Here is a 23884-nt window from a genome sequence, read left to right as displayed (position 1 = left end):
TAGACACCGGTTCCTGAAGAAGATGAAGGCGGCACTGGAGAGTCCTCTCACAGCATTGGGGACGCCCCCAGTCCTGCGAGAGAAATCACTTGGATAAAAACAAAAAACGGAATATCTACCGAACGGTGGCGCAGAGAAGACATCTAAGGTTAGGAGAAGAATAGCCTTTCTTAAGGCTATTCCTACGTGTTAGTTAGAAAAAAAGGGATTCTAATGATAGGCTCCCTTTAAAGGGGTTGTCCCGTCACAAGGATCCTATCTATAATGCTTGTTAATGTGGATGTAAGACTTTTCCTAAATACACTGCTTCAGCAAAACTGCTTTGTTTGTCCACTATATTACTTTATTCATTTTTTTGTGGCCACAGCCCTGACCTAGCTGCTCCTGAGTCAAGTGATGTATCTGCTGCTCTCAGGGGGGAGGGAGGAGGGGCTAAGTGCAGGGAGCGAGCCTGGAGGGGGGGGGGGGTAGTTTACCCTTTGGGGGAAGGGGCCGCCAATGCAGGGTTAGACGCCGGCACAGGTGAAGCCAGCAACATCACGGCTGGGGGGGGGGGGGGGCGGAGGAGCAGAATAACAGCATCGCTTCTGCCGCTGCTGGCTTCATGCAGGGCAGAAGCATAGCGATGTTGCTGGCTTCACCTGTGCCGGCGTCTAACTGTCCCCGGCATCCGCTGTAATAGAGAGGCGGATGCTGGGGACTGTCCGCTGGCACAGGTGAAGCCAGCATCATCGCTATGCTTCTGCCCTGCATGAAGCCAGCAGCGGCAGAAGCGATGCTGTTATTCCGCTCCGGGGTCACATATACAAAGCCAAGCGGCGAGATGCCGCCGGCCCTGCGTGCACGCTCATACACCAGTCTACCCTTCACAATGCGAATACAGACCCGGCACCCTGTCGGGTCTGTATTGTGAAGGCTAGACTGGTGTATGAGCGCGCACGCAGGGCCGGCGGCATCTCGCCGCTTGGCTTTGCATATGTGACCCCGCCCACCAATGACGAAACAAAGCCGGAAGACTGAAGATTTCAAAGAAACGAAGACTGGTGAGTATGCAACGTGGGACAACCCCTTTAAGGGCCGGTATGCAATACATAATAAAGTTTCTTTTTACTTAAAGGGGTTTGCCACAAGTTACACTCATCTACCAAATAAATCAGTGGGGATCTGACAGATAGGACCACTAGAATACGGCACGTAGAAGATAGGACATCACACCAAGGTGTAGGAGCAAAGTCTGCAAACACCCCGGTGCCATGCTCAGCATCCCTGGTACACCCTATGGCAATGCACTGAACACACTTTAGGGTTCATTGACTATTGTGACTCCTCTATGGAGCTTCAGGATAGCAAATACGATGCCAGACTGATCTTATGGGGATCAGCGAACACTAAACAGTCGCTAAAGGTCAGCTGTGACCACCATGCTATGATTTCAGCTCCTGATGGACAACCATGTTAACATACCTCCCAACTTTTGAAGAACCGAAAGAGAGACAAAATGTGCGGCGCGCGTAGCGCGCCACGGCAAATTTAGCCCCGCCCACTTTTGTGTTGACTCCACCCACTCGTTAATTTTTCATGTGCCCGCACACAGTATAATCCTCCTACAGTCACCCGTAAATTATATGTCCCCCCTCTATCTCTCCCCCAGTTTCATATACACCCTTCATCTGCCCCCAGTTTCATGTCCTCTCCATCTCTACCCCCAGATTCATGTCCCCACATCTCTGCCCTCAGATTCATGTCCTCTCCATCTCTGCCCCCAGATTCATGTCCCCCATCTCTGCCCCCAGTTTCATGTCCACTCCATCTCTACCCCCAGATTCATGTCCCTCCATCTCTACCTCCAGATTCATGTCCTCTCCATCTCTGCCCCCAGTGTCATGCCGTCCTCTCCTTCATCTACCCCCAGATTCACGTTCCACCTCCACATTAAACTTACCTTCTCCTCCGCTCCCTCGCTGCTCTCTGCCCGCCTCTCTCGCTGACACATGCGGCTGAAGCGAGGAGCTGACCTGTGTCAGCTCCTCGCTTCGCCGCTGCCGCCGGCTCCTGGCTTGTACATCGTGTCTACAAGCCAGGAGCCGGCGGCAGCAGCGAAGCGAGGAGCTGACCTGTGTCAGCTCCTCGCTTCAGCCGCATGTGTCAGCGAGAGAGAGACGCAGCGGCGAAGCGAGCACGCAAGCCGCTTCAGTCGCATGTGTCAGGGAGAGAGGCGGGCAGCGGCGAAGCGAGGAGCTGACCTGTGTCAGCTCCTTGCTTCAGCCGCATATGTGTTCAACTCAGATCTGCGTCCTCTGGACATACCTCCCTCCAACCGGGACCGCGGGACATGTCACCCAAATCGTGACTGTCCCGCGGAAATCGGGACGGTTGGGAGGTATGATGTTAATGCAGCATTTGGATCCTGATTATTCCAATTGCACAAAGCTATCATCATCATTAATGATTGCACAAATAAAAAAAAAAATTGCGTGGAAATCTACAAGGGAAAACTCAGCCTATACACACCCGTGTACCATCATAGGTCTATGTATGCACCCAAGGCAAGACTATACCTGTTCATTTTGCAGCTCACTGAAGGATATGAACCATGGGGGGACATATCATCTATGCGTCACCCATGCCATTCAACCCCAGAGTGGTACATGCACAGTCATGTCTGCTCCTGCGCACAAAAAGAGACAATACAACAATATTATATAAATGCAATGCAATGATATTCCTTCCTTTCCCTGATCTATTGTATCGCAGACATTCACCAAACCTTGATTTCAAATTATACAGAAGTCTGTTCAATAGAAACAACGTCGCTGCCCCCTCCTGGTGAAAAAAAGGTATTGCTCATCCCATATAAATTTTTACTTTAAAGTGAACCATCATTGTGGGTGGCAGAAAGCTGTTTTTTTGCCAGTCTGAGCTGGCAGAGGGTTTGCCTCCTTTATGGGGAGATGTATACCTCTTCATAAAATAGACGGACCCTCTACTGGGTTGTATGCCTGCAGAAGTCCAGTATAAGTGCAGTGGACTCTGGATTTGTGATGTCAGGGATAGGAAAGACAGATCAGAGAAAAATTATTGTATGGACATAAAGGAGTTGTCCAGTTTTAAGCCATTTAGGGTATAAATACTTAATATATGAGGATCTGACAGATGGTCCCCGCACCATTCAGCTGTGTGGAGTCAGTTTTGGCCCCCAGTCCTATACACAAAACATGGGAGGAAGCAGAAAGCTCCTTCACACCTTTATTGCAACTCAGCTCTCACTGACTTCATTGGGAAATGAGCTGCCATGACGGCGCCCGGCCACTATATGGCGGATGAAATTATTTTGGTTCTGGCCTGCATTGTGTATACGATGGGCGCCAGAAGTGGCTCTGTATGGGCGAGCGTTCTGGGGACCAGCTGTCGGCCCGCCTCTGATCAGATATTTACGACTTATCCTCTGGATAGACCATAAAAGCCTTAACCCTTTAACATGATACTGTATCTGTGAGGTTTCCCCAATGTGGGACTATTAAAGGATTATCTTATCTGCCATATGGTGGAGGAAGAGGTGTGAATATTAAAGGGAGCTAAAAAGGCTGTTAAACAAACATAGCAGCCAGATGTGACAGGTTATTCAATGAGATGATGGTGGTTTTATATTTGGTGGGTTTATTTTAAACATGTATGGCATTATTTTGCTTCTTTGGCCCTTGTCTCATACTCTGGGTATGGGGAGTTTTTCAGGTGTTTTCTTATGGAACCTCTTACTAATCCTTGCACACTGAGTTTCCGCAGGTATAGTTGACATGCCTCGATTTACAGTATTACAGTATTTGTCATTGCGATCTCAGACTTTTGTCCCTATTATATCTATGTGGAAAACAACGGCGCTTCTGTAGGTATAAGTGACATGCTGCAATTTACAAAAACGTAACAATTTCTGTTGCGGGATTCTTTCCGGAATATGTGGAGGGGATGAGCCTGAATCCCATCCACTTTGCAGGTAATGTAAAACGTAGTGTATCACAACGTGGGGCTTCAGGCTCAGGCCCCTTGCAGACGAGCGTGGTGTAGGTCATTGTACTTCCCGTATAGCACACTGACCCATTCTTCTCTACGGGCCCATATACACAACCATGAATTTCATGGTATCATGTGTGGGCCGACACTCCAGGCCACAAACTATAGAACAGGTTCTATTCCAGTCCTATTTTGCGGCCCGTACTTCTGTGGCTCCCATTCATTTAATAAAAGGAACCGTGAACCAGGCGGCACACGGGGACATTTGAATGGGTTTGAAAAGTGACTGCCGGTTTCCGTCTTCTGTCCAGTTTCTTGGGCAAAAGATGGAAATCTGAAAGTGGAGGCCGGGCGCAGATGTGAACCTGCCCTTACTCTCATTGTCACTGATGTCGTTCCCCCTCGCCATCGCTCAACACAAGGCGACACAATCGTATAATCCAAGGAAAATATTTCACTTAAATTTTCTTTAAAAAAGGAGAGGAGTTTAACAAAGACCTCAGTATATACTTGTTAAGGACTGAACGGACAGGGATTAGTTTTTATTGCAAAATTTTATTTCATGTAACATCAAAATCCAATAATTTATATTCTTCTATACATGTATCATAGGGTTACTCATGTGAAATCACTGAACTGGGCTTCACCTTACTTAATGTTTAGCACTTAGAAAATCTATTTTAGGACAATAAAGTCCACCCATTGCTTGAAATTTTCACATCAACCAGATAAAAAAAAATGCTTCTTTCTCCACTTATCTGACTTGTCTCCTGCTTCCCCTCTCTGCTAAACTGATTCACTCTGAAATCTGTCTTATTATAGCGGAGAATAGAAGTCTATGGAGGAGCAGAGAGGAGGCGTGAACAAAGACAGAGGGGAGAGAAATATACTGACTGAGGCTGCTGTTATGGAGCAGATTCTCCTCTTCTTTCTGTATGCAGTGTATGGGAGACATCATATCAGCTAGTCTCCACCTACCAGCTTAGGGAGAACTGAAATTTATAGATAGAGCCTGCAGGGGTAAAACTGCTAAAACTGCAGTCATATAATGGAAATAGTGTTATTCCTCATGTACACATCCTGCACTACTGAATTATGCAAAGTTTGATGAAAGGATTTGGTATTGGGCAGCCATTTTTCTGACTTCACAAACCTCTAAACCCAGCAATGGGGGGCATAGGTAGCAGAGGCCTTGGTAAGAGAGCCCAAAGGTCCCTCTGCCATGCAGGAAGCCACCTGTACTATGAAAGGCACATGTTCGGCAGGGGGCCCTCATATATTTTGTATTGGAGACCTGGTGCCTCATCTCCGCACCCCAATGATCAGCTGATAGCAGGACATCGGCTTCTCTTGTGACATTTACTTCCCTGACTGTACATTGTATGTCTCATTAGATCACTAAGCCAGAAGTTAAATCGAAATTTCTTGGTGGAATTACTAGACAGTATTCATATGACCATGAACTGCATATGGTAGCCATGGGGTTCTGCAATCTCCAAAATTCTATATAAAAGCAAAAAAGACAAAAATATAACAAAAACTAATGCCGCAATCTCATGTAGAGAAATGTAAACTAAGCGATAGTCACAGCCATGAGCTTATACTATCACTCTATCAGCAGCGAGGCCTTATCATGTATAAAAAGACCAACATTTAGCGCTCCCAGGAAATTCTCAGAAACTTCGCCCTAAGTCTCTGAGGAACGAAGGCGATGACAGTGCAAATTAGAACATCAAAACAGGCACACAACATATAGCACTCTTAAAGGGAAAGTGTTAAATTATGGTTTTATATTAAACATGTATTTTAAGAATGAATAGAAAAGGGGCGAGATGGTCCCTTACCCCCTTGGACCTCCACTTAATATACTCTGGGGTTTAGGGAGACCCCAGAGTATAAGGGAGCCTTCACACGGAGTAAACGCGCGTGTATTTTTGCAAAATACACGTGTAAAAATAAGACTCCCATTGACTTCAATGACATTTTTACAGGCGTATTTTTACACGTGTAAAAAATATCGTTGAAGTCAATGGAAGTCTTATTTTTACACGTGTATTTTACTCTGTGTGAAGGCTCCCTAATAGTGTTTTGTGGATGGCAAACCCCAAAAGTGTTGTGTTTGGATGAACCCTGAACTTTTGGAAATTTGTGGTCGAATCCCAATTGCCCATCCCTAGTTATCTATATATTTAAAAAAAAAAATCCTACAATCTTGTTACTGAGTCTAAAACAGTTTGCGGCCTCCTGTCTCCTATAGAAGGACCATGGGCCATAGACACAATGGTCTGGAGCCGACCCCATTGACTTCTATGGTAGAGTTTTCTAGGCATGCTCTGTGACCTGGGCAGAGGTCATTATGTACAGAGGGGGTAGATAAGACATTATATCATCTATTGTGACTGGTGGATTCCATGTCTTATCTACATATTCATGATAGCTATGACCAGTGTGCCGAAAAGTGAGGTACTGCTGCAAAAAAATCTCCTACAGCAAACAGGAAGCCTCAGCATATTAACTGGCCTAGTGGTCAGAATCAGGACTGCAGAATTTTTAGGATTATTTGAAAAAATATAGATAACCTGGAAAATTTATAAAAACCTCACCAAAAATGCTTTAAAAACAACTTGACATAAAACGTGATCCACCTTTGTAATATTAATGGCCTATCCTCAGCATAGGCTAACGACATGACATCTTTGAGGGTCTGACTTTCGGGACCCCCCTTTTCCCCGAAGATCAGCTGTTCCAGTACTGCTCACTCGACATACAAAGTGTAGCAGTGGGTTTAGGTACTGTAGCGCCGTCCCACTAAAATTCATGGGGCTTGATGGCTTATCCTAAAAGTAGGCCATCAATATTACAAAAATGGATGAACCCTTTAAAGTGACGTTCTATGTTTAAATCCAGTTAAAGGCGAAGGGCATACAGGGCGAGGATGGTGCATGATGTCTATAGTGGACACCCTAAAGCGGACCCTGTGGCTGAATTAGTTGTTTTTTGCTATGGCATTGAGCTGCAATTCCCGGGCAGCTGAACCTGCAGCAATAGTAACCATGCTGAGGGCTCAAAACCCAAAATGCAAGACACTTTGCACTGCAGGATTTTTTCCGTGGATAAAAACTAGGCCTAAGGAATAAAAATGAGATCTCTTATGAAAAAATGTATACATTTCTTAACCATACCCAGCTCAGCCACTATACAATGTACGGCACTGCACTTGGTAAGTAGTGAAGAGGACGTGGCCACCATTATCATAGTCCCGGACTAACCCTTTAAGGGTAGGGCCACTATTGCCTGGAGGGCTAATTTTTTTTGTTCCAATGCAATAAAAAAATGGAGAAACTTGACGTTTTCTGTATACAGCTCACAGGCAGGGTTATGTGAACAAAAACGAACCTGTGGAAAAGAGGAACACGAAGCTAAAGCATCAGGGTTTTTGATTGTAGCCCGTAGCCAATCATACACATACGTCTGCATAGGAGCTGCGTACATGAAACGGTAAGCTATTTTAATGAGAATAAGTTGCAAATGCGCAACTAATTGGAACAATAAAAAATAGTTGGCCGTATCCTTTAAGTCCAGGCGTAGTACATGCACTACTATGCGAGTGTTCTTCATATATTAGGTGTTTCTTTGGCATATTATACAGCAGCATTCATATACTGGGGATGGTACATAAGGGCCTCACTCCTACACGTACACAGTGCTGTACCTATATGATATGTCATAGGCATCTTATGTATGCCAGACATCACCCCAGACTATCAGAAATCTGCATCTAAAGTGAAGACGTTATCCACTGTTTGAGACATAACTGCAAAGCGCTGATATTCAGACACTCGCTTCTCAAAGAAATTGGTTTTTCCCTCCAGAGAAATATTCTCCATGAAGTCAAATGGATTTTCTGCATTAAATACCTGAAAAAAAAAAACAGAAAGAAAAATATCAGAAGACATAATGAAAACGAGTGAGATATTTATTTTCAGCTGAGAACCCTCGTAAGAACGAGGATAACGTCTTTGTATTGGAGCCACCTTAAAGGGGTACTTCTATCTTGTAAAGCCATAGTATATCACTAGGATATGGTATCAATTTAGGGTCGCTGATACTCTGAATGACGGGCATCTCCACCACCTGGCTATGCGGGGAACTACAGGCTGACCCATTTATCTGAATAGACAGTTCCTTGAAGTGATGCCCCAGCACGTGTTCCTTTTATTCTCTGGATGGGTGCAGGTCCCAGAGGTCAACCCCACTACCAATTGTACAATGATGGCTAGACATTTAATAGATACCCCTTAAAGGTGACCTTTAACCACCTCAACCAGCTCCAACTCTCTACGTACTGTAATAGGTGCAGCTCTACTTATTCTGTTGGAATTTTTTCTCTAGCCCCCACCATTCCTGAGCAATCAGTTGTGTTAGTTTCTGCACCAAATATGCTAATTATGCTCTCTACTGTCTGGTGGGCGGCCCTAGACTGGCGCAAACAGACAGCCTAGGACCACCCACCCAGGGACGTCTCCAGGTTTTTATGAGCCCTTGGGCGACAGAGCCTCAGTGGGCCCCCTTGTAAAGGAGGCGGGGGAGTCGCAGATGAAGCGAGTGACATCACACAGGAATGTGGCGTCACCCACGCCATACCTCCCAATTTTTAAAGAGTAGAAAGAGGGGCAAAATGTGCTCTGCGCGCCTTGGCAAATTTGGCTCCACCCACTTTTATGTTGACTCCGCCCATTCTCATTCATTTATCATGTGCTCCCACTCAGTATAATCCTCCTACAGTCACCCGTAAATTATATGCCCCCCTCCATCTCTCCCCCAGTTTCATATACACCCTTCCACTGCCCCCAGTTTCATGTCCCCCCCTCCATCTCTGTCCCCAGTTTCATCACGTTCTCCCCCTTCATCTGCCCAGTTTCATGTCCCCCATCTCTGCCCCAGTGTCATGCTGTTCCACCCCCCCATCTGCCCCAGTGTCATGCCCTACCCCCCTCCCCTTCATTTGCCCCCCCCCCCCCCCGTTTCATTGGGCCCCCTCCATCTCTGTCCCCAGTGTCATGCCGTTCTCTCCCCACCCCCTTCATCTTCCCCAGTGTCATGCTGTTCACCCCTTCCCCTTCATTTGCCCCCCAGTTTCATGGGCCCCCTTCATTATGTTCCACATTAATATTTAATACAAAACAAACACTTACACTCACCTTCCATCGTTCCCCCGACGCTCCTCTCTCCGCTCTCTCACTCCATTCACATAGGCGATTAAAGCAGGAGCTGTGAGCTCAGCTCCTGCTTTAAAGCTGCGGCCCGGCTTGCGTGTGTAGACGCGATGTGATGACGTCATCGCGCCTACACACGCAAGCCGGGCCGCAGCTTTAAAGCAGGAGCTGAGCTCATAGCTCCTACTTTAATCGCCTATGTATTCAGCTCATCGGCGTCTGTTGGACGCCGATGAGCTGAAATTGGGACAGGCAAGTGCTGGGGCGGGCAAGTGCCGGGGGGCCCCCAGAGGCTCTGGGGGCCGCGGCACTTGCCCGACTATGCCGTGCGCTGACGCCGGCCCTGCACCCACATGACAGTAGAGAGTCCAATAAGCATATTTAGTGTTGAAATGGAAAATGATTGCTCGGGAACAGTGGGGGCTAGTGAAAAAAAATACAAATACCCCAGAATTAGTGGAGCGGAGACTATTAAAGAATACAAAGAGGTGGAGTTGGTGAAAACCCCTCTTTAAGTGTCATATTTAGGAACGGTTATAATAATAATTCCCTAATACATTTCTATTAGCAGAATTATCCTATTGTATGCCTAGAAACCAGTCTTTCAATGAGGCTTCCAATGCAGGATATTCCTCACAATAAGTCTGTATGCGATGGGACGCACGGGGCACCCTGAAGGGATGAAGGGGAAGCAGACGCAGCCATGGGCAGGAGTGTTGATCAAGAAAGAGTATTTATTGTGGCAAACCTCACAAGAATATATGGCATCAAGAGACCCCAGAGTATAATAGCTTGTGGGTAGTGAACTTCAAAAATTTTGGGTTCTGTGATGGGACATTATACTATGCGAAAGTGCCACTATGGGACATTATATTGTGTGGAGACGCCGCTATGGGACATTATACTGCCTGAAGGGGTCACTATGGGACATTATACTAAGTGAAGGGGCCGCTATGGGACATTATACTAGGTGAAGGGGCCGCTATGGGACATTATACTAGGTGAAGGGGCCGCTATGGGACATTATACTGCCTGAAGGGGCCACTATGGGACATTATACTGGGTGAAGGGGCCACTATGGGACATTATACTTGGTGAAGGGACCCATGTAGGATATTATAGAGTGTAAATGGTGTGTTATACCGAGTGGTTGCCAGGAAAGGGGATGTTATGCTGTGTGGCTTTGCAAGACATAAACCAGGCCTTTGTATGTCTCTTACTGCAGTATAGGCCTTATTGTTATAAAAATAGTATAGTATTTTCTTTTCAGTTAAAAGGGTTTTCAGTGACGTATTATTTGGTGACCTATTCTCTACTATTGAAAAAGATACACTCTCCAGAACACATAGCCGAGCCAGCAAGGAACACTGGGAGATTTCAGATTTGAGATGAATAAATATAAAGATAGATAGATAGATAGATAGATAGATAGATAGATAGATAGATAGATAGATAGCATTTTTCACCTTTGTAAATCCAGGGTAAATCCACACAGAATTGTGGCTCTGCAGTCTGGAAAAGTTGGGTGACTTCTATGGATAATACACTGGAAAATGTGGAAAAATACACCATAAAACAATAGACATTTACCTTTGAAAAGCCAAGTTCCCCCAGTAGTCGATCTGCCACAAATTCTATATACGTCTTCATCAACCTGCAGTTTATGCCAATGAGATTCACAGGTAAAGCCTCTGTTAAAAACTCCTGTGGAGAAAAAGAGGAATAAAATGCCAATAATAATACACAGAGGATATTAACCTTTACCCAGCAGCAGGGGCAATTCTTCAATTGTAAAGCGACTGCCAACCACAAGGCTCCCTGGTATACTATTAATGGACGGATATATTCTAAAAAGTCCTGAAAATGAAGCTTCTAAACCGCCACAATATAATAATGCATACAGCCGTATACTCTAGTACCTCCTACATGTGGAGTGTCAGTGGGTCCAATTCTTCTCTACTGGACTTGTATTCTTAGCACACAAGAGAATGGACACCCTTACACTAGTATAATACGCAGTATTAGACAATGTATTTATTACCTGCTCAATTCTCACGGCGCTGAGTATGATCTCGGTGACTCGCTGTTGTGTGGGCTTATTCACCAGGTAGTGAAACATTAAACATGCAAAATCACAATGGAGACCCTGCCAATGAAAATGTCAGATATTACGTGTACAGCAATAACCGAAGAATGCAAAAACGCAAAGCCCATCATTACACTGATGAGTTTCAAGAGACTATCTGCAAAGGCTTTAGACTCTCTTTTATATACAGCCTAACAGACACCCCAACACGGACTACCAAGCTCACCTTTATGACTGGTTGGGAGACTGACTTGGAGACCAATATGACGTGGCACCAATGGCAAGACACAGGACGTTACTCACATACGTTACCTGTGAAGTCCTGATTCCTTCCTTTTGGTTGTTAATTAGCCTCAGGCCGGGTTCACATCTGCGTCCCAGCCTCAATTCTGCAGGTTTCCTGCACGAAACTGGGCAGGAGACGGAAACCTGCAGGCATCTTTCAAACCCATTAATTTGAATGGGCTTGAAAAATGTCCGGCCGTGAGCACCGGTGAGAGTTTTATGCTCTCCGTGGCGAAACGTTTTTTTTTAACCGGACAGAGAAGATGGAAACCTCAGAACGGAGACCCGAACGCTGGTGTGAACCCAGTATCAGCAGTATTGTGCGGCAAGGGCAGCAGTAGGAGACCAGAGCTGAGTATGTTTTATTTTTTTTTTTATTTTACCCCTTCCTCGGCCTCCTTGCAGAAACCTGAATTTCCTGGACAACCCAGTTAACTGTAAATACACCCATAAAGTATTAAATTCCCACTGTTCACTTGAGCGCGCTTTGCTTGGCTTTATTTTACTTGCTGCTTGTTGTATCACTATTATTTACATGTAGTAAATCTGTGGACAAACTACATTTCCCATGATTCCTTTGTCTGCGCTCACTCTCTGTGTATCCCTGCCTTCTCCACTCTCCCCTGCAATGAAATCACAGGTAATAAATCACTCCACATCCAAGGTCACGTGCTGCTGTGATGTTCTATTTGCTGGCTGAACTGCTCACAGGGAGGAGTAGTGAGCTTGCAAATGAAACATCACAGCTGTGGTCAATGACCTGAAAATAAATCAGATAAACGGTGCTGAATTTAAACAAGATATATATTAGGAAGTGGTTTGTATTGATGCATTATTTGGCCCATATATTTTTAGAAACTGGATCACCCCTTTAATTTCAATCTCTGAAGCTCCAATACAAAAAAAAAAAAAAAAAAAACAACAGACAATCACAGACACATTCATGTCCAAGCAAAATCGTATTGTGCGACATTGTTTTGTATTAAAATAGTGGGACAGTTTGTCGTGCGATTTTAAGGCAAACTTACATTTTCAATTTGTAGACTACACTGAACCAAACCTACCGTATATCACCTGGAACCCTTCGGAGATCAGTTCAGTTCTGTGGATACGCAATAATGTGCCCCTTAGTATAAATCGCTATAGGGGTATTCCAGTTGCAACAAGTAACCCCCTATCCAAACAACATGGGGTAACTTTCTGATAGTTGCACCAAGCATGCAACCCTGGGCGGTCAATAGAGATCTAATATTCTGATCATTTACAGGAGGGTTTTCCTACCTCGTCCCGACTGATCAGTTCATTGGAGAAGGTGAGTCCGGGCATCAAACCTCTCTTTTTCAACCAGAAAATAGCAGCGAAAGACCCAGAGAAGAAGATCCCTTCTACAGCAGCGAACGCCACAATTCTCTCTCCTACAGGGAACACAACATGGAGACAACTCTAAACCCTCAGGTGGCCATAGACATAGGACAGCTATAAGACAAAGCAATGTAGAGATGAAAGTAAGCAGAACTGTATACCCCTATATCAGTCTATAAGCTACTAGAAGATAGTGGGATAAGTGGCTGCCAGCCACGCATAGCAACGCCTATCTTTGGGGCCCTAAATGTGGTCTAATGCACATCTAATCTCCATTTGTTGGCACAAGGCTGTGTAAAAGCAGGGCCTGTTGAACGGGTGCAGTGAAGTGCAAAAATATGTCGCCCCCTGCAGCTTTTCCCAGCTGGTTGCTCAAAGTTTTAGCTACAAGCCATGCAGTGCTCAGCTGACCCCAGTGATAATAGGATGTTCTGAAGAGTCGACTCTTTACTCTAGTTTTAGGCCAAGGGCCCAATGCGATACAAACCACAGCATTTTACAGTCCCCGGAAAGTGGATGGGATTCTAGCGAGTCCCATCCGCGCATTGCAGAAAAACCATCTGCAGTGGAAAAGCTACAAAAACAAACTGGAAAAAAAAAAAAAAAAATGGAAAAAATCTGCATTTCGGCCATGTTTTTTCTGCAGCGTTCTTATGCTGTGTTTTGCAGTGAGGCCTTAGCCTAAATGTGATTTTTTTTGCAGGGGGGAAAAGGAAGCGTAAGGAACGAATGTAACAAACAGAGTATGCTCCAGCATAGTAATACATACCAAAGGATGCTTTCCTGTTTGAGATCCATTGCAAGGCCCACTCCGCTTTTTTTCTAACGCATGGCATTGTCTCAATAGCATTAAATAAAAAATTACTAAAAAAAAAAATAAGTAAAAAGGGTCAGCATTAAAAATGTATAACATGATTAAAACATCTATAGAGATTCATGAAAAACTCATTTTTCCATACTGTATTAGGGATATCAGAAGTAACAGAGGGAATATGTACTTAGTTTCATTTCTTGACTAGAGTTATACAAAGAGTGTCTCTCTCTCTGGAGGACCTGTCCTATATTACACAGGTGGACACTTTGTAATACTTAGTTTCTCCTGTGGTGGCGCTGCAGAGATAGTGAACACTGACTGCCAGATGCCATATACCTGTAGATTAACCCCTTCCTGCCGATGGCAATTTTTGATTTTCGTTTTTCACTCCCCTCCTTCTAAACCCCATAACTTTTTTATTTCTCCGCTCTCAGAGTCATATGAGGTCTTAATCTTTGCAGGACAAATTTTTCTTCATGATGCCACCATTAATTATTCTGTATAATGTACTGGGAAGCTGGAAAAAAATTCAGAATGGGGTGAATTTGAAGAAAAAATGCATTTCTGCGACTTTCTTACGGGCTTCGGTTTTACGGTGTTCACTGTGCAGCCAAAATGACATGTCCCCTGTATTCTGTGTTTCGGTACAATTCCAGGGATACCAAATTTATATGGTTTTATTTACATTTTAACCCCTTAAAAAAATCCAAAACTGCGTTAAAACATTTTTTTCTCTAAAAGTCGCCATATTCCGATAGCCGTTTTAATACGTCCGTGTACGGGGATGCATAGGGCGTCTTTTTTTGCGGGGCAGAGTGTACTTTTTAGTTCCACCATTTTCGGGAAATGCTATTGCTTTGATCACTTTTTGTTCAAATTTTTATCAAAAACAAAACAGTGAAAAAACGGCGGTTTGGCAATTTTGACTATTTTTCCCGCTACAGCGTTTACCGTACAGGAAAAATATTTTTATAGATTTGTAGAGCGGGTGATTTCGGACACGGAGATGCTTAATAGAGATGAGCGAACAGGAAAATGTTCGATATTCGCTCAATATTCGACTACTCGAATCGATTATCGAACCCTATTATAATCTATGGGGGGGAAGATGCTTGTTTCAGGGGTAGGCAACGTTCGATCAAATTACACTTACCAAGTCCACGAGTGAGGGTCGGGCTGGATCCTCCGAGAAGTCTTCTCTGTGCAGCGTCCCCAGGGCATCTTCCGGCTCTGAATTCACTCTGCCAGGCATCGGGCCTGGGCAGAGCCGACTGCGCATGCCCGCACTACAAGCGGGGAAGCTGCACGGAGAAGACTTCTAAAGGTAGGAGAAGAACCAGCGTTGATTGGCCGACTGTATAGCATTCGGCCAATCAATGCTGGTTCTGCATCAAACTTTTCCATTCGAATAGCGAGTGGTACTCGATCGAGTACGAGTATTTCGAATACCGTAGTATTCGATTGAATACCTACTCGATCGAATACTACTCGCTCATCTCTAATACCTAACATGTATGTGTTTCACAGTATTTAACTACTTTTATATGTGTTCTAGGGAAAGGGGGGTGATTTGAATTTTTAATACTTTTTAAAAAAATTTAGATCTTTTTCTACTTTTTTTTTTTTTTTTTGCATTTATTAGGCCCCCTAGGGGTTTTGAACCCCAGGGGGTCTGATCACTAATGCAATGCATTACAATGCTAATGCATTGCAAAAAATCATCATTTCTTTTGCAGGCTGCATAGACCAACCTGCAAAAGAAAGTGAATGCAGACCGGCCAGGAGCCTTGTAAAGGCTCCCGGCTGTCTGGAAACATGACCTCGGCCCTAGAGCATGCTCCAGGCGCCGGCGATCACCGGCAAAATGGCGCCTCTGTCAAAGGGGTTAATGCCTCCGATTGGTCCGGGGACCGATTGGAGGCATTAGCGCTGGGTGTCTACTATGTAAAATAGTAGTCACCCGGTGGCTATGGCGGCCACCCGACTCCCGGGCGGTCGCCATTTTTAAACACCCAACATGCGCCGTACTAGCATGGCGGATGTCAGGAAAGGGTTAAAGCTGATTGATAGGGATCCCAGCAGGCGGATAATTTGTGATCAGTTCATTGACTATGGATTGAAAAGTAGGGATTGTCTAAAGTAGAGAACCCTTTAAAGGAAACCTAATATGGAGGAGAAACACCTTATAATTATTACAACGCAAAGAAGCGCCAATTACACTGTGACCACAAGGAAGCCATGACTCAATTATGGGTAGGTCGTAAGGATTTATTATGGGGTCTGTGAAGAATCTATTAGGGTTGGAACATTTTATAAAATACCGCACAAAGTGAAATGTTACAAAGTTGCTCGAAATATATACTGAACTCTAAGGAGCTCTCCAGGTAGTCTACCATCAATGACAATGCAAAAAAAACAGGGGTTTCAGGATGGTTACAAAACCGGGTCACATGATCAGCAGGACCAGCACCCATCCCCTAAATCTCTCTGTCTCCTCCCTCATCTCCCATGTTCACTACTGGTTTACTAGCGGCAAACAAGGAAGTGGGAGGCGGGACAATTCATGGGGCCGGGTTCTGGCCCTGATCATGTGACCATGTGTCTGAACCAACCCCTGAATTCATCACATACAAAGACCCGGAGGACATAAGTGAGGAGAGAGTTCCTGGATAACCCCTTTAATATAAATTATGCCGAGTTTCCCTTTAAAGAATGTTTTAAGAATGATGATTTCTAGAAAAGTGAAAGTAATTCCTGACTAATCCTTCCGTACCGTCTCTGAGGATCCTTGATGTAGGTCTCTATGAGCAGACTGTACATTTCAGAGTGAATATTCTCAATGAGAATCTGAAAGCCATAAAAACACCGGGCTTCTGGTATCTGGACCTCCTGACTGAATCGCGCCACCTGAGATAACGAAAAATGTCATATCTTAGACAATGAATTAGAGGATTCAGCACTACTACTACTTCAATACTGGAGAGGAAGGTGAGCTTAATGAACCAGGGGTGAACCGAGCCTGTCTGCTGCCTGAGGCGCTTCACGTCTCCCCACTAAAAGACCCAGCTATCTTTGTGGCGTAATGGGGCCCCTCTAATTAAAATGGTAGGACACGGACCCCTATTTGCAGATTTAAAAATCCCCATATTTGGCCCCACACGGTACATGACCACCCTTTTTTTTTAGCCCCCACACAGTATATGACTCCCTTTGTTGGACTCTCCCCAGTATATGACCACATTTTATGCGCTCCCCCCACACACACACACAAAATATGACCCCAATTTTTAGGACCCCCACCGGAAATGGCCTCCCTTTATCTCTCCCCCCCCCCCCCCAGTATATGGTACCTTTTTGCCCCCTGCTCAATATATCACCCCTTTTGTTTGCTCCCACACAGTATATGACCCCCTTTTCTTGGCCCCCGCACAGTATATGACTCCCTTGTTTTTGCACCCCCCCCAAAAAAAAGAGACTTTCTTTTTTTGCCCCCGCCAGAGTATATGGCACCCCATTTTTTATGCCTGCCAAGTATATAAATGGGGGCGGCTGTTTTTTCTATCTGGCCGCTACTTATTGTATTATTGCAATCAGTAGCGGCCAATACTTTTTACCCATCCACTGTGTCCAATCAATTAAATGGGTGATCATGTTATACGCGGTTGTACCAAATCCGTTTTTTTTTTTGGTTTTTTTTATGTAGATTGTTAGCCCCATATAAGTATCACAATGTACATTTTTTTTTCCTATCAGTATGTCTTTGTAGAGTGGGGGGAAATCCACACTAACACAGGGAGAACATACAAACTCCTTGCAGATGTTGTTCCTGGCGGGATTCGAACCCAGGACTCCAGCGCTGCAAGGCTGCAGTGCTAACTACTGAGCCACCGTGTTGCCCCCATGCCAAGTCCGTTTTGTCTAATATAGAAAGACAAAGGGCAATGTGTGCATGTCCCAAAGGGTCTCAAATCCCAGACATGCTAGTATGAGGGTCTCCTATCAGCGACATGTTCATTGTACTCTAACTATGGTCTGAACATAAGAGCGCTCACACAACCAACAACGCATACAAACCTACCAGGTTCTCATTTACAATGCCATCGCTGGCAGCAAAGAAAGCCAATACATGGGATATAAAATACTTCTCATCCGATGTCAGCTTCTCCCAGTGACCGAGGTCTTTGTATAAATCCACCTAATAGAAAGATTAGAATATATGATGGTTATAGCAGATTATACAGTAGATAATTTGGTAGTATTATAATATACAGCACACTGTGTACAATACATAGTATTAGAATTAATGTTGCTATCATAGCAGATCATACAATCGATAATATGTTAGTATTAGAATACACAGTAAATAATATGTAGGTAGTATAATATAGTGAAGATTACATACAGTACATGCTATGGCAGTATTATAATACAGTGGATAATCATATAATATATACAGCAATGTTAATTTACAGTCGACATTACACATTTATTATAATAGGAAGCTATTGAGATTTGTAACAGATTATATACAGTATTGTAATATAGCAGAGGTCTTGAATGACCGCTCCGTGGACCAGTACCAGTCTGTCAATAATAGGTCCCCTGCCCTCCCTATACTTTAATATTGGAGCTCTATCCATCTCACCAATAAGTTATGCATGATATGGAGAGATCTCCCTTAAAAAAGTAAAAATGTAATAATAAAATGTGCATTTGTTTCCTTACGATCCGCCTAATCGTCCCAACCCTGCCGCGCCAATGACCCCCCCCCCTCCCCTTTCCCTCCGGGCAATAGGAAAAATTGGCTTGTATAAGTGGTCCTTACTAAAAAGTTGGGGATTGCTGTATTATATAATAGGTAATATGTAGCTACTGCAATATACAGTGCACCCTAGGTTAGTAACCTTCAGTATAAGTACTCCGGGGAGCATACGCCATGTCTCATAGGGGTTCTCAGGCTGATCTCCGCTGTGCTTTTAGTGTGTAGCCTCAGGGGTACTTGGATGTAATTAAAATGAGTAGGAGATACTTGGTTAGAAAAACAGAGACAGATAATATACAGGAGATTATATACAGTACACTAGATACTATGCCAGTACTATATAATGGATAATGGATAATGTGCAGGTACTATACAGGAGAATGAATAGGCTGAATAATATTCCAGAATTATAATACACAATAGATGCGCACAACATACTTTATTATATTAACATTATAATATTATACGGTAGTTTATACATAGCTAATGCACAATCATAATACCGCACCAAGAAGGGGTTGTACTGGAATGAAACTTTCTACTTGTGAATGTAATGATGATATATAGAAGAGATTACAATAGTACAGCGAAAGGTTATTGGGGAAAACTGTACAAATGGGCGGAGGCTCTAGGACCCTGTTAGGCCGCCTCTGGCCTGGATATAAGATGAGATGCGGTTGGACATGGAGGTATACGGGTTCAGCATGGTATCCTGCAGTACATTTGCCCACAGATGTTACAGCTGGGCCTGTAGATCCTGCACACTTGTAGGTTGTCAGATCTGACGCCCCAGTTTGTCCCATACGGAATGATTGGTAATAAATCTGGTAATATGAGATATTCCTGGGAAACTTTTGCTATGCGTGGATGAAAATGCCATGACAGGTAACACATGTGGCTGAAGGATGTCCCGCACCTACTGCTGAGCTGTTCGTGTCCCTCGTATCACTACTAGAGGTGACTGACTGTTATATGCAATGGTTCCCCACATCATCCCACCAGCGGTTGGGGCAGTGTGCCACCCATAGCAAAGGCAGAACTAAATCGCTCACCATACTCAAACCTGACCACCATTGGATCACAAACAGAACCTGGATTGGTCGCTAAAGATTATACAGTTCCAGTCTGTAAAGTCCAGATTTCTCATTCATGACGCCACAGCAAACAAAAGTGACAGTAGCTGACTGTCAATGGCAGGGCATGTGATGTGTACTGTGATACCAAGTTTCCTTCTGCTAAAGCGCCTGGAAATGATTCTGGCAGAGACAAGGGTGTGTAATAAAGAGGTTACCCAACTATGTGCACATACGTTGCAAAAAAACTGCATTTCTGCCACTGCATACATGTTGTGGCAAAGAACGCTGCGTTTTATCGAACCTGCAAACTGAATGGGATTCTGGCTAATCCCATCCACACATTGCAGAAGAAAAAGCAGCAGCGGAAAAGCTGCGTTTTCAAAAACATTTTTGAAAACCGCATCATGTGAATTATACCTGGTGTTTTCCATATAGGTATAATAGGCACATCCAGGTATAATAGGGACATCTGTAGCCCAGTCTTTCAAGTGGGCTACAGATATACAAATAACTAAGCATTTTAGGCGATACGGCACAATCTATACAAGCAGATAGAGGATAGGTCACCAGACAGAATATGTCATTATGTTCATGTATTCTACAATACCAGTTTCCTGTCTGTTTACACCTGTGTAGATCTTATTGTAGCCACATAACAGAAATCAACCGATCTTTAAGGTTCCCAGGCCCCATAACGGAAAATCCCAGCAGGTGCGTTTGGTGAAATCTAAAGTTATGGTTAAGGCTTCAACATTATTACTTACCAAGCAGAGACCACATCCAAGTGACAGAAGGTGACATGGTTATCCTGCACAGCTCCTACTGAGCCACACAACATCCAAGGCCCCTGTATATCTCAACAAAATATTGATCAGTACATACCATAAGTAGAGTTTGCAGCTGCTTTAGTGTATACCTTGTCATAAAATAGGCACATCTTTCAGGGTCCATGCACCTAAACATCATTTAGATCATCAAACTGGTATAAATGATGAAAAATCTGATGTGCTGATGGCCCACCGACACCAGTAGCCCCCTGAGGAAAGTGGCATGCAGGGTGTAAACCTAAAAAGTCACAATTTTTGTGCAAAAATTTTGACTTATGATAAAAATTTTGACCTTTAATTCATGGCTTAAATCCCATTTTTCTGGCACAATGGCCATAATAAATCATGGCCAGCTTTATTGCGCCAGAATCAGCGCCAACTTCCTCCATGTGCATGCCCCCTATAAGAAGAAATATAACCAGCACTTTGATCCATTTTTGTCCAGTCTGGATTATATAACATATAGAATACATGGCGAATCTCATCGCATAATCACTTACTTCCTCCACCGTCCAAAATGAGGCCTGCGCCTTCTTATACATCTTCCAAATGTCAGGATACTGGATTGGGAAAATGACAAAGCGACGGGGGTTCGTCCTGAGAAGAGGCTCATCCTCATCACTGGCTGCATTACTGTCGCTGCTTCCATTCTGCAGAAAGCGGAAAAAAAACAATTGTAAACTTGCCGCCATTATATGATTTTTATGGTCGTGGTAAATGCTAACATTTCTTAGTAAAACTGAACAAGAGGTGATTCACCAGTGCAAATTGAGCCAAATTTGTAAAAATGGAGAACAAAAAGATACATTTAGTGCAACTCCCACTACTTTGTAATAATCTTTTTGCAAATTTCTATTTTTGCACACACATAAAACCCTCATTAAACACTACTGGAAAAACTAAGAATCTGAATTTGTACTCGCCCACCCCAGATCACTTAGCTCATGAGTCCTGTCCCAAGGGTTCCCATTCAGTGAACGAAGCTAGAGGGGAAGCGAGGGGTCTTTGACTCTTGCCACATCCAGTCCGGCACTGTCTCATGGCCTCCATGTATGACAGGATAGACCTGTAATACAAGTCTCCCTTCTGGGTCACCGGACGTTTAAAACTCTTGATGGAAAATGCTAAAAATTTAGACAATTCCAGATCTCCCAGATGGAAACCTTGAGATTAGAAAAGTCTGCTTTTTCATTTTTCGTCACCAGAACCAGCACCACTCTAGTCCAGTTCTGGTCAATAGGACCCATATACAATTATATATGGATGGCCACAGGCAACGTGGAGACCTATATGGGACTCTGTAGCAAACCCTGTGGCTCCTGGGGTCTCTCTACTATCTGTGCACTGTCTAGTGTCTTGTAGTGCAGCAGACGGACTATGTAAGGTATGTAATGATCACTTTATTGCCTATTTGTAAGGGCACCAACTGTATAATAATGGAGGATTGGTAAGATTTGGCATTATAGTTATACTGATGAAAGCCCGACTGGTTCCCAAAAGCAAAACCTGGAGTTCCCATGTGCGGCATAAAGTTGTAGCTCAGTTACAGTTATCAGGAGATCACCGTGTCCTACAGATCACCTTGGTCAAGTATTTTTAGGCACAGACTGACACAGGAACATATATTAAAAGGACAATTGAGCATCTATAGAGGAGATAAGAGCTGTGGTGCCCAAGGACAACGTAGCCGACACTGCCGCTGGTACTATTCGGGTCCATGTCAATTCAGATAAGTCACATCCCACACATTTTTGCTTTTTCATTCGCGTACAATAGAAAAAATACAGGGCAGATTTTTGTTGCAGTCACAGATAAGAATCTGCTGGGAAATAGACTAAGATCGCCTCACGCACACAATGGTATTCATATACAGGACTGTGGCATATACGTGGCACCTGTGTCCAGTCTGTGTTTACCACGGACCTCATCCACTCAATAGATGGACTGAGCTACAAAAACGGACGGGAATAAGACCGACTCTATATTTTTTAGCTCAGACCTACGTCATCGTATGGATCTGTAGAAAATACACTTAAATTTTTTTTTATTTTTATTTTTTACGGGTGCATATGCCAAGGAGCTCCTTGTAATGTGTGACTGGTAGGACCACCATTAATCATTAAAGCCATGGCTAGGACTGAGCTGCAGTGTGTGACAGTCCTGATGGTGACACCGCTGCCAAGCTGTATGTTTAGGCCATACTGTCCCTTTTCAGTGGGCTCTAGCTGTGTAAGGACAAAGTGTCAGTGTTACCCATAGCAACCAATCAGATTCCAGCTTTCATTTATAAAGAGCACATCTAACAATGAGAGCAGCGATCCGATTGGTTGTTATGGACAATACTGACATGTATTAGTTACAGCAGCACCATGTCACGTGACTGTATCTTATATATAGCAGTGTCTGGGGTAGACCCTCCCAGTAGCTGCAGGTCACACAGAGGTTGCGCCGTTCCATGTCTTCCTGTCCCCGGGTCCCCCTGTGTCCTATCCCTTACCTGTTCTCCGGTATGGCTGCTGTCATCTCCCGGTGGAGGAAGCCTGCAGTCCCCCATTGCAGCGCAGGCTCAGATCCGGGCAGGGGCCTGTGTCCCCGGCTGTGAGGAGGAGGAGGAGGGCACAGACTGTGAGTGGCGGCTCTGGAGGCGGCTGTGCTGCCTGACTCCTCCTCATACAGGGGAGGGGGCTGCACCCAAACAAAAGCAGGCGAGCTGTACACACAGAGGATGGGGCTGTACACAGGGCAGTGCGCCCTCTGCTGGGCTCAGATCTCCTCTGCAGCCCTATATAGTTATGGAATAACGCCTCTGTATGGCATGCACTCTGCACAGTGTGAACAAAAACTAACTGTACTAAAACTGCACCCTGCAGTATGACATGGCTATGGCTGAAATAACTAGTCACAATACACACCTTGCAAATCCTCTGCTGTCCTCCTTACTTTATTTTATGGTCTACCGTGATGACACGCCATGATAACCGCGGCGAGTAGCGCCAAAGTCAGCAGGGTCAGCACATCATCTCTGCCGTCAGCAAGGCCCAGATCACATCTGTGCAGTGAATTATGTTTTGTTTTTTTGTGTTGTGGAAGCAGAAATCCACTCTTTTAGGCCTTATTCACACAACCGTATCCATTTCTGTTTTTGATGGGCTGAGTGACAGGCCTTTAACACAATGGGCTATGCCTTTTTTTTTTTTTTTTAACCCAATCCACCAACTTGTTTCTGATGTCGATCAACTGTGGCTATCGAAACACAGAACTTATCTTTCTGTCCATCCAAAAAGCTGACATGTGAATACACTCACTCTTGTTTTAAAAATGGACATCATATGAACTTTTTCTTTTTTTTACTGTCATGTAAGTCCTTATATTGTTTCCCTGCATACGTGGCAGGAAGACTCCCAGCACACTGGTTACATGTACATATTGGGCCCCATTATAATACCAG

General features: G+C 44.3%; 1 protein-coding gene across 1 annotated transcript; it reads right to left on the bottom strand.

The window, feature by feature from the left end:
* Positions 1–4547: 4547 nt before the first annotated feature.
* On the bottom strand, positions 4548–23061 carry RRM2B (ribonucleotide reductase regulatory TP53 inducible subunit M2B). The gene is made up of 9 exons (XM_075270149.1): positions 22934–23061; positions 20937–21086; positions 17850–17966; positions 16545–16678; positions 13727–13821; positions 12877–13010; positions 11266–11370; positions 10815–10928; positions 4548–7925 (listed from the first exon to the last, which is right to left on the bottom strand). Exons 1-9 carry the CDS (start codon positions 22988–22990, stop codon positions 7773–7775), a joined length of 1059 nt encoding a protein of 352 aa, XP_075126250.1. The 5' UTR covers positions 22991–23061; the 3' UTR covers positions 4548–7772.
* Positions 23062–23884: the final 823 nt, after the last annotated feature.

The sequence above is a fragment of the Leptodactylus fuscus genome, chromosome 4, assembly GCF_031893055.1.
Source record: "Leptodactylus fuscus isolate aLepFus1 chromosome 4, aLepFus1.hap2, whole genome shotgun sequence".
NCBI lineage: Eukaryota > Metazoa > Chordata > Amphibia > Anura > Leptodactylidae > Leptodactylus > Leptodactylus fuscus.
This window is presented reverse-complemented; position numbering and strand designations above follow the sequence as displayed.

Excerpts from the sequence above, each read along its gene's own strand:
- RRM2B (XM_075270149.1), bottom strand. The coding sequence starts at position 22,990 with ATGGGGGACTGCAGGCTTCCTCCACCGGGAGATGACAGCAGCCATACC. Across the intron at positions 13,822-16,544 it reads ATCAAGGATCCTCAGAGACG|TAATTTTTTATTTAATGCTA; the intron begins GTACGGAAGGAT and ends TTTTTTTTTTAG. Across the intron at positions 13,011-13,726 it reads AAACAGGAAAGCATCCTTTG|GAGAGAGAATTGTGGCGTTC; the intron begins GTATGTATTACT and ends TGTTCCCTGTAG.